The 11,947-nt window shown below is 38.7% G+C and overlaps 1 protein-coding gene across 3 annotated transcripts in view; it reads left to right on the top strand.

The window, feature by feature from the left end:
- ncor2 (nuclear receptor corepressor 2) overlaps positions 1–11,947 on the top strand; it is a 116,994-nt gene that overhangs the window by 83,156 nt on the left and 21,891 nt on the right. For all 3 annotated transcript variants that reach the window (XM_084086870.1, XM_084086869.1, XM_084086868.1), the window contains 4 exons: positions 8,305–8,447; positions 8,549–8,687; positions 10,504–10,927; positions 11,354–11,459. In XM_084086870.1, the coding sequence (XP_083942996.1) occupies positions 8,305–8,447; positions 8,549–8,687; positions 10,504–10,927; positions 11,354–11,459 (812 nt within the window). The remainder of the gene's footprint in view (positions 1–8,304; positions 8,448–8,548; positions 8,688–10,503; positions 10,928–11,353; positions 11,460–11,947) is intronic.

Here is an 11,947-nt window from a genome sequence, read left to right as displayed (position 1 = left end):
CACTCAGCCTAGCAACTCCACAAACATTTACATGAGCATTAAATCACACGCTGTGCCCTTGGCCTCATTTCACACACATCCACTCAGTGATACACATAATAATGTGTCTAAATGTGGGTGCTGTGTCTTTACATGACAGCTGGTTGTTCAGATCTGCTGCTTTCATTTACTCTTGGTTTAACAAACAGAGCTTCGTTACTGGACCTTGAAACGTCTTCATGAGGGATTGTATTTGAGGGAAAAGGACAGAAAGCTTGAGTAAAGAGCAAAGGTCTAATCTTCTCTTGTTCGTGTTTGGACTGTAATGTAGACTGTTAGTGTGTTAAACGGCCGCTCCGCTGACCTACTTCAGATGAGCTACTTCCACGTCACTCTGTTAACGGCTCTGTGTTTATCTGGCACCGGCACATATCTGATCCATCGGGCCGCCTGCCTTACGCTGCTCTGGCTTACAAGATCTGTAACTTAATAACACTTCATTAATGATAAAGTCCCCTGAGCCAAATCAGATTTGTTGTTTACAATCACAAGAACTCAAGTATTCATTTATGTAATGTAGAATCTGAATCTGATTTACATTTTACAGATATTCACTTTTTTTTTTTGAAGAGCGCTCTGTCCTTCATTTATAAACATTTAAATGTTTTTAAAGCAAGAACCCTATTTAATTAAATAAATAAATATTATTTTTATTAATTTACTCATTCTTTCGTTAATTTATGTATTATGTATGTATTATTATTATTATTAATTTATTCATTCATATATTTAAATTATTTTGTGCAAGAACCATGTTTATTCTTTTAATTATTTAATTACTAATTAATTTCTTTATGTATTTAGTTGTTCTTTTAAATATTGAAATAAATTATTTTGGTGTAAGAACCCTATTTTTATTTACTCATTTATTTACTCATTATTCATTTACATAATAATTTATTTATTCATTCATTCATTAATTTTCCCCAACTTTTTTGCATTTTTATTATAAATGGATTCGATGTGTCTCTCATTAACATAGTCTCATATTCATAGTCATTAACATGTCTCTCATTAACACCATCAAAGCCTATACCTCAGTCTTAGTCTTATTTATTTTTAACGTCAGTGTACCCGCTTTATCTTCTAGTCTGTCCCCAAATATCCTACCACCCCTCATCCCTTGACCCTTTTAATGCCAGTCAGATACCCCGTCTGTCCTTTATAAAGCAGCTTACAGCTCTCTATGCTAATGTGTTTATCCGTGATCATTTTTAAAGTGAGAAAGAGAGAGACAACAGTAATATATGTTAATGGCACCTGGCTGTCTCGCTACATTCCTGCACAGAGAGAGAGCAGCTCTTCTCTGTGACTAATGCGCGCTGGCACGGCCTTTTAAAGGCAGGGTGGCCTCGCTTGTGTGCACGTCTCTGAGTAAATAAGGGGAAGTAAGTGTGAATGTGGCTGTGAGGGCACTTCATAGCAGGATAGCGGCCTATGTATTAGGGCTGTCACTTTATGTTCGAAAATCGATTGCACAATCGATCGGACCAACCAACGCAAATTTCGAAAACGAAAATAGGGAATCGATTTTAACGGTTTCGGAGCGCATCCAGCTCGTGACGATACTCCCGCAGCAAACGCGCATCACACAGCAACTGCAGGCTCTGACAAACATGCATAACAGCAAATTATACCTCTGCATAATGGGTCTCTTTTTACTACAAAAATGTGAATTCTGCCGGTATTCAGACAGTCTCATGCATACAGATACAGATTTGGGATACGGGCTACAATCGCCTACGTAGGCGAAATTTGTTTGACATTTCTAATCGTAAACACAGCCATGTTGAAGCCTGCAGTAATGTTTTTCATTGATGTTATGGTGGTCCACTCTGCTTATTGTTTTTCGAGAATGTTGCACTCCTGTTTGTCATTGTGCACGAAACTTCACGCCAATAAATCATCAGAAATATTGCTGACTTGTGCTCGTCTCAAGCGCCCTCTTTACGGTCGTCCTAATGCCTGTTAGTTGTCCGTGGATTTGCCCATATTTGGCGTTTAAAATGGAAACGTCTTTAGACATGGAAAATCGATTTTACAATCGATTCAATGAACACTTATGTCTCAAAATCAAACAGGTTTTTTTCACAAAAGTGACAGCCCTACTATGTATTAGTGTTGTCACGGTACCAACATTTCAGTATTCGGTACCAATACCAGTGAAAATCCACAGTTCTCGGTACCAATTTCAGTACCAAAGCTTAATTTAGATTAAATTTACATATATTAAAGTGTATATCACGGTTACAAAGATGGAAACTGTAGTATTAAAAACACTTTACAATAAGATTCCATTTGTTAGATAACATTAGATAAAATGGCCTAACAATAAACAATAGTTATATACTGTCGCAATTATTCTCCTTGGGGTTAATTTAAAAATACATTTTTAAAATCAAAAGTTAACATGCACAATTTAATGCACAATGAATGTGCATTGTGTACATGACCAATCAAGTGTTTGTATTAAATAACATTCACAAACATTAATTAATGTTGTAAAAATATATTGTTCACTCAATGTGTTGATGTTAGATAACGCATTAAGTAATGTTAATGAATGGTATCTTATTGTAGTGTTACCAAACTATACAGGAGATAAAACGTGTTTTATTTGACTTGACTACTTTTATTTAATCCAAAACTGCATTCATATTTAATTTGAAAAGGGCTTTTTAAACCTGCTAAGAGTTATCCAGCCAAGAATAAGCCTAGAACTGCTTTTCTGACGGACTGATATTATAATGACATAATGACGGCTTTTTATTTCTCATCTCCATAAATATATCTAGTAGTAAAGCTAATGCAAGGGCTAGAAATCAATTAATTCTTTGCTGATACTTCCTCCTTATCATGGAGAGCGCAGTTCGCACCGCTTTCTCCTTTCCACAAGCGCTTGCTCTCCCGTGGCGTCTGTCGTTGCTATGCAACCATGAACATAGGCGTATGGCGTTATTATCCAGTCAAATGTCGAGAGCGCATTATTGTAGCGCGAAAGTACATTAATATAATGCGCGAGCGCGAATCTCTCTGCTCGCACGCGGAATATAAATGCGCGAGCGCGAATCTCTCTGCTCGCGCACGGAATATAAATGCGCGAGCGCGAATCTCTCTGCTCGCGCACGGAATATAATGTGCCGAGTGCGAATCTCTCTGCTTGCGCGCGAGAACTGGGCACGCGCTCTCAGATACACATTGCTCTTGTAAGAATTTTCTCTGGGCTCGCTCAGAGAATATGCCTGCACTTAAAACGTGTTCAGTGCAATCGCGAATCTCTCCTCTTTGCTTAAAGTAAGCATGTATGTGCTTAGACTGTGTCCCGTGCGTTCGCGCATGCCTAAGTACTCTTCTCTTCAATTTCTTTCTTTTTTTTATTTTTTATTAATGCCAAGGTATCAAAAATATAACTTGCATAGCAAAAATGTACAAATTACATACAACGGAATAAAGAAAGCAAAGCAGCATATATATATATATATATATATATATATATATATATATATATATATACATACATACATACATTCATATAGCCTGTACATATGCCCATAAAAAAAAAAAAAAAACACAGAACAGACCAGAAAGCTTTAATGAAATAAATTAAAAAGTTGAAACAAGTTTATTGTCTTAAGAGCTTTAAGATTCTTAGATAACAAAATGCTTTGGATGTATTGTTGGACCTCTCTTCTAAAAACAATGAATAAGGGATTCTGCTGAGTGAATTTACTAAGGTGAATGTGAAATTTTGCAAGGAACTATAATAGATTAATAATAAAATACTCATCAGCCTGGCTCTATTTTTCTGTTTTCCTTTCTATGTTTATTTGTCTCTCTCTCTTTCTCTGTCTTTATTCCTGTGTCTTATGCTGGGTTTGTCTTTTTATCCATCTGTATTTCAGTTTTTCTCTCTTGTCTCTCATTCTGTTCATTCAGTCTCTCTCTGTCTTTATTCCTGTCCGTCTTTCCCTGTTTGTGTTTCTTGTCTTTTGGTCACTGTCATTCTGATTGTCTCTTTCTCTCTCTGTCTTTCATTCTGTCTCTCAGTCTTCCTTTCTTTCTCTCGCTCTCTTTATATATATATAAAGATATATCAGGGTTTCCCATACATTCATTAATTTGTGGCGGCCCGCCACATATCAATGCTGACCGCCACGGATTGATTCAGATTTTTTAACTATTTAATATGGGTAAAATTGTATTTTATTCGCGCTGCTTGCTCCCCCTTTCTCTCACAAACTGACAATGGAGGCACGACTAGCCCCTCCTTCTCTTACCGCACGATCTGAATCAAAACATGAGCATGTAGAGGGCGGATTGTTGCCGGTGCTTAATGCTTATTCCCCCAGAGAAGATTCCAGAATCAATCCGGAGTTGAATGGTTAGTATAATGAACACTGTTGCTCAACACAACTCTGAGAAGTTGTCTAGATGTTAAGCGCGGTCGCGTTTCATTACAGATTCGCGCAAAACTTTTGCGATTTTTTTTCTTCTAAATATCCGTTACAACTATTGCGAAATGACGGCGTTTCCATTAACCGATGTTATGCGACTAAAACGTAATTTGTTCCTCTCGCGATCAGTCATTCCAAAAATCATTGCAACGGACGTTGGTAGGTTCATATCACAGCCACCAGACTAGACATTATATTATTATTATCTCCAGGTTCAGGTTGGTGTGTGTTGGTTTTTGTCCACCTCAATCTCCAGGTGTGCGTGTGTGTGTGTGTGTGTGTCTGAGTCTGTGTGTGTCCACCTCCAGGTCCAGTTTGGTGTGTGTGTGTGTGTGTGTGAGCCTGTGTGTGTCTGAGTATGTGTTTGGGTCTGAGTGTGTGTGAGTGTGCGTCTGTGTTTGAATCTGTGTGTGTGTGAGTCTTTTTGAATGTGTGTGTGTGAGCCTGTGTTTGAGTGTGTCAGTAAGTTTGTGAGTTTGTGTGTGTGTGTGTGTGTGTGTGTGTCCAGTTCCAGGTTTGTGTGTGAGCAAAATTAGCAACAAAAAGTCTGTGGAGCAGTCATAGCATAGAAAGTGTAGCAATGGCTATGTCTTTAAGTTATCTGACACTAACTGTTGGCAATGGGAATGTGTACTTGTCAATACAAATATATGATATATATATATAAAGTTTATATATATGATGTATATATAAACATTATATATATATATATATATATATATATATATATATATATATATTAATATATATATATATTATATAATGTATATATATATATGATATATTTAACTTAATCACCCCCCCCCCCCCCCCCCCCCGGTCCCCGGTCCCCGGTCCCCGGTCCCCAAACACCACACCACCGCAAATAGAATCTAATTCTGTGGGAAACACTGTATATATATATATATATATATATATATATATATATATATATATATATATATATATATATATATATACATACATACATACATACATACATACATACATACATATTATTATTTCTGTCTTCTCTCTTTGTCTGTCTTTCTCTTTCTCTCTTTATTTATATCTCTGTCTTATGTTTGTCTTTCTTTTTATCTGTCTCTTACCGTCTTTCTATCCGTCTTTTTTCAGTCTTTCAGTTTCTTTCTTTCTGTAGCTTTGAGTGAGTGGTTAGATTCAGTTGTTGGAGTACAGAGAGAAAGGAAGTGGCTGAATTGTGGGTTGGCACGAATTAGAGGATTTGGCAAGCCTCCCTGTTTCTCTCTCTCTCTCTCTCTCTCACACACACTGTTGTTAAGGACTGTGTGTAGAGGTCACATTGAAGAAGAAAAGCAGGTCAGTTAGGAGGAATTGCTTTCCCTCTGCTTTCTCATGATATCAACATCAAACCTCTCACATCTCTATCCCTTTCTCTCTATTCCTGACACAATCTATTGGTCTTATTGTCTGTTTGCTTTAGTGTTTGAGTGTAGATGCGTTTTGGCGCAGATAATATGCATTAGAGAGCGTAGAAGCGTTTTGGCGCAGATAATATGCATTAGAGAGCGTAGAAGAGACAGAATGATAGAAGAGATCAAATGAGGTTGTGGAGGGAGGGTGGGAGGGAGAGAGGGAGGGAGGGAGGACGGGCATTAGGGAGGTGGAGTCACTGCATCTCAGCTTCACTTTGCTGTTAAAGTCCAGCCAAGCGGCAGCCAGTGAAGAGGAGTGGAAAAAAACTGTGGCCTTGAGACAGAAAGAGAGAGGGCTGGCGAGAGAAAGCATGTGAGTTTGATAAATAGACAGAGAGAAAGCGAGAGAGAGAGAGAGGAAAAAGAGAAGGGCTGCTGCATTTAGAGAGAATCAGAGAAACGACAGCACAACTATCAGAAGAGGAATGGGGAGCTCATTTCCCTCCCAAACACCACTCCCTTTTTCTCTCTCTTAATTCTTGCTCTTCCTCACGCTGTGCTGGAGCTCCAAGAGCCTCTGCTGTGCATTTCTATGGAGATCATGTGGGCGAAATGAAAAGACAGATGGAGCGATAGAGAAGAGTGGACCAGTGGACCGCATATTTTCTTTATGCAACTCCCTGATTGGACGATCCACAGTGGGCCAGTGCTGAGGATTTTGATTGGATGCAGCATTGGCACATGCTCTTGAATTACCAAAGCTGATTGGACAGCATCGTCTTATTGGAGTACTCTTATATTTGGAGGTCTGGATTGTGTAGTGAATAAAAAATCCAGTCTTTTGAAATTGAAGATGGATGAAAACTTCATTTCAGGAAGTTGATTGGGCTTTCACTGGATTTAACTGCAACTTTGCCATTTGTTGGATTGGGCAATAATAGAGTTTCATTGACTTTTGACCTGCCATGTAAAAGTACTTCTGGGTGATTGTGTGTGTAAGAATTGCTAAGCAGGCTTTATTTAAACAGTCTTTGCACTGTCAGCGGGTGTTTGCCATGTTACATAGATTAGGATGTGCGTGTGTTTCTGACAAACAACTGGAAGTTTGAGGAATAAACAGAGACAGAAACAAGGATCAGAGATGGTGAGGATAACAAATCAGACTTCAAGTGATGTCTTGCTTTGCTTTGCTTTGTTTGTTTGTTACCAAGAGCATTTTTTATTGAGCTCAATGCACTTACACTCTTCATTTTATCTCTCCATCTCATTTTCTCTCTATCCCTGTCCGAGCTAAATTGTAGCTTTGATGTGGAGGGCAGCAGTGCTTTATTGTGGTCACTAGCGATATAAATCAAAGCAACTATTTAGACTGGACAAGATAGGTTCCTAATGTGAAGCTAAACAGCACCCTACGACTTGGCTGGTGTCTGCTGAGCGTTAGCGTGGTGTTAAATGACTGAGAACAGTTCATGTCTGGTTGCTGCCCCACTTTCCTTCTTCAGACGGCAAGCTGCAGCAAATGATCTTTGACCTTTTATTGAGGTTTTCCTTAATGACGACGCAAGGCTGGCCGGATGGGAACGCTTGAGGCTTCCGTAACTGGCACACAAGGATTTTGTTTGTTAGTGTTGAAAGATATTGTCTGTTCCGCAGTGTGCAATATAAATCTTATTTAAACTGTAACAGCCTTGGTGCTGCCCTATTTTGAGTGAATAAGACTTAGTGGGACACCAGGTAGGGAAAAATAAGTGAGACCTACACATACACTGCTGTTCAAAAGATTGGGGTCAGTAAGATTGTTTTAAAAATGTTTTTGAAGGAAGTCTCTTATGATAACCAAGGCTACATTTTCTATTTGAACATATTTTAAAATGTAATTTATTCCTGTGATGGCAAAGCTTGATTTTTCAGCAGCCATTACTCCAGTCTTCAGTGCCACTTGATCCTTCAGAAATCATTCTAATATGTTGCTTTAGTGCACAAGAAATATTTCTTATTTTTTAAATATCTGGAACATTATAAATGCCTTTACTGTCAATTTAGATCAATTTTAATGCATCTTTGCATAATAAAAGTATTAATTTCTTTCTGATCACAGTCTTTTGAACTGTAGTTTAATTACTAAATTTGCCAGTTATTTTACACAGTTTTACTCAAAATTCACAAAAAAGAAAACTGAAATGTTTAAAATCCATTGAAAACTGTATACAATGTATACTGGTCTCCCTCGCCAGGTCTCATTCCCCTTTTTTTCTCCTCCTCATTTCCCGTTCTATGTATCAATAAAATGAGAAATGTTTTAGTTGCGTCATGCAGTTAGTGACACGGTTTCTCATGCAAAGAAGTAACTATGATAACTAAAATAACTATAGCTCTACTTCCTTTTTTTGCATTAGTAAAGTGAGAATGTTCCTTCTCTTACTTTCACTCCATAGGTCTGCTCCAGTATGGTCGAAACTGGTCCGCCATTGCCAAGATGGTGGGCTCCAAAACTGTCTCTCAGTGCAAGAACTTCTACTTCAACTACAAGAAGAGACAGAAACTGGATGAGATTCTGCAACAGCATAAAATAAAATCGGTCAGTTTCTTTTACAGACACGTTTCCTAGAGAGCGTGGGATTAATTATTTATAATTGTCAGTAGTATTGGTTTCATGTTGTGTTTTTTTTTTTTTTGTAGGAGAGAGAGCGTAAAGCCAGGCGTAAAGGTAAAGCTCTTCAGAACGAGGAGGCCAGCGCTCCATCTGCTGCAGAGGAAGAGGAGATGGAGGGATCGGGAGTCAGCGGCAATGAAGAAGAGGCTCAGGAGGATGGAGAGGGTGCGTACACACACAAACACTTGAGACTCACACCGCCACATCATGCAGTAACTTTTAAAATGATTAATTTCCATTCAAACAGAGTCATTTGTTGCACATTACTCATTGACTGTTTAATGGAAGTAATGAAACTCAGTGGTAACATCTGAGAAACAAATTAGCAGTTCAGTAATTTTTTATCAGACGTAGCTATGAAACAAGTCACAATGAAACACCTCTGAGGTTTTGCGGTTGCCAGGAAATCCCACAGCAGCTCGTGCTTTTCTCAGAATATCAGGAACACGTGGCCGAGACTCACCTATGACCTCACCCGTGATAGAACCCTGACCTACTTTTGTCAAGTTCTGAGAAAGAGGCGACACTCTGCATGAACATGGATTGCTTTTTCAGGGGAGCTGCATTTTGGGAAGTGTCTTGCTGTCAAAGTGTGTGTCGTGCTGTGGATGTAGTTTTGGAGCTGTAGTTTTGGAGCTGTACTTCCACACGTCCGCCAGGCAGCTATGAAATGAGTGTTTTGTCCTGTGTGTTTGGCAATCAGGTGTGGCTTGCCGATAAATGGCTTTCGTAAGCGTTCATAAAGCCACATTTATCAGGTCAAAGCTTGTGAAAGAAAGCCAGCAAGGGAAGTGCTTATTATGTTATGGTTATTGTGTAATTACTTCCAGCTGGGAGAGCACACTCAACGGCTGGGGTTTGTTATGCCAGTGGGAAAATGAGGCTTATCATAATCCTCTGCTGTGTATTTACTAGTTATGTTTACTTTTTGATTTGACAAAGAACATGTTAGATTTAGATAAGAGTGATTCTTTCATTTAGGAGCTTTTGTGCCAAAGGATGATATTATTAGGAAGTTTCATATTGTTAAATCTTACATTTGTCAGAGTTTCATTATTTTGGACTTATATTTGGACTTCAGTATTATTACTATAATTTTTTTTAAATTATTTTTTAAAGTGATATTTTGTATTTATGTAAACAATTTAAGTACTGCTGTCATTTCCATCATGCTAATCATTTTAGAGAACAATCAAGTTTTTCTAAAACTTTTTAAGTTAATTGACAGCTAGCTAACTTTTGTTAAATGTTTATCCAGCTATTTCTCCAAAAAGTGAAATGTCATTACCATCATACACAATATACAAATTCCACACAATCACACACTACCGTTCAATAGTTTGGAAGAAATTAATATTTTTTATTCAGCAAGGTTGCATTAAATTGATCAAAAGTGACAGTAAAGACTATTTCAAATAAATTCTGTTCTTTTGAACTTTCTATTTATCAAAGAATCCTGAAAAAATGTATCATTATTTCCACAAAAATATTCAGCACAACTGTTTTCAACATAGATAATGATAAGAACTGTTTCTTGAGCTCCAAATCAGCATATTATTATGATTTCTGAAGGATCATGTGACACTGAAGACTGGAGTAATGATGCTGAAAATTCAGCTTTGTCATCTCATGAATATAAAAATATCTAAAAATAGATAAGTTATTTTAATTTGTAATAATATTTCTCAATATTACTGTTTTTGTCAAATAAATAATGCAGCATGGGTCAGCATAAAAAAAATCTTACCTTGCACAAACATTTGAATGGTAGTGTATTTTACCAAAAAAGGCTGATCAAGCCCATAATCAGATCTTTATTCTAGGACATGGGAGAAATGATTTAACATGGATAAAACAAACTGAAACCACTTTAAAGCAGTCAGAAGTGCCACTAATCACCCAATCACCAAACCACACTCAACAGATCAGCTACCGTCCATGTCATGCCATCTTACAACGTTTCCCATCACCTTTTTTTCAGGTGGAGCCAATAACAGCTCAGACACTGAGAGCCTCCCTTCCCCACGCTCATCCGATGACAGTAAGGTCAAAGAAGAGGGCTCGGCACGGCCCAAATCTGCACCCAACGCTACTTCCTCCTCCTCCTCCTCCTCCACGGACAAGGACATGGCAGCTGTGGAGACAGGGCCGGATGAGAAGCCAAAAGTGGAGAGGGGAGAAGGGGAGCAGGGAGGATTGAAGCAGGAAGTGAAGATTGAACCAGGGGAGTGTGGTAAGGAGGTGGCAGGAGAGGATAAGAAGCCTCCTGCCCTGGAGGTGGAGGAAGGCAAGAAAGAGGTCAAGAAGAAAGAGCACGGAGGAAAGAGCGGAGCTCACGACAGCGACTCCAGCGCCACATGCAGCGCCGATGAGGTGGAGGAGACTGAAAGCTCAGAAAAGAACAGGTGAGAATGTGTGTGTTTGGCAGTGAGGGTTGATTGGTTGCTTGGGTGGGGTCTGATGTGTTTTTTGGTTAAGGAGGCTGGGATTGTTGATTTGTCCTGTAGGACTCTATTTTTTCCATGACAGCAAACACTGTATATGTTGGCCGAGTCAGGGGAAACATTACCCTGTTAGCTTGCCAAACATAACAGAGCGAGAAGTGTGTGTGTGTCTGTCTGGCTATCTTTCGTGTATTTTGCATTTTACATTTCCATACGATTGCATGTGGAAAATCTATATTTGTTTATGTGTGGTGGGATGATGATTAAGTGTGTGTGTTTGTGGTTTTGTGGCATTAATGGGCTGTTTACAAAGACAGTAAATAAGAGAGAACCACAACCATATTAAGCAATAACACTTCTCACTCTCAACACAATGACGTCTCCTAGGCCGAGTTTGTTGAATTTCGCCCATGATGGAGTGATCTCTTCTCCAGTTCAGAAACCACTGGACCTCAAAACGCTCAAGCAGAGAGCGGCCGCCATACCTCCCATTGTGAGTATGCCAACATTCATCTGCTTTTCATTCTGCCGTTAATCATGTTCAGTCAATTGTGGTTTGAACTTCATGAGGTTTTTAACCCAAGCCATATCTGGCCAGATTACACAGATTAGCATCTTCTCTCCATGTTGCCATGGTTACTAAGGCTGTTTTTAATCCCATGAGATGCTAGTTTTCCACCTCTGCTCTTAGCTATTCAGACACTCATGATGAGTTTACAGAAGACTGAACGGTCTGAGCTCTGGCGAGAGAAGGGGTGTGGAAACTGATATGTGGTGTTTTAAGAGGACCTCGTATTTTCCCTCTTCTTTATTAGTCTATTTTTAAAGGGACGTATTTTTTCCCCCTGACTTCTAACATGGCTCAAATGGGTTTGGTTGTTGCTGTCCATTTAAGATTGCTTGTAAATTACCTCCGTTATAACTGACTAGCAGTTTTTTGCATGTGAGCACCACCCACTCTGTTACTGAAGTCAGTGATGT

The sequence above is a fragment of the Abramis brama genome, assembly GCF_963993115.1.
Source record: "Abramis brama genome assembly, chromosome: 16".
NCBI lineage: Eukaryota > Metazoa > Chordata > Actinopteri > Cypriniformes > Leuciscidae > Abramis > Abramis brama.
The sequence above is the reverse complement of the archived record's forward strand: the minus strand, read 5'-3'. Positions and strand labels throughout refer to the sequence as shown.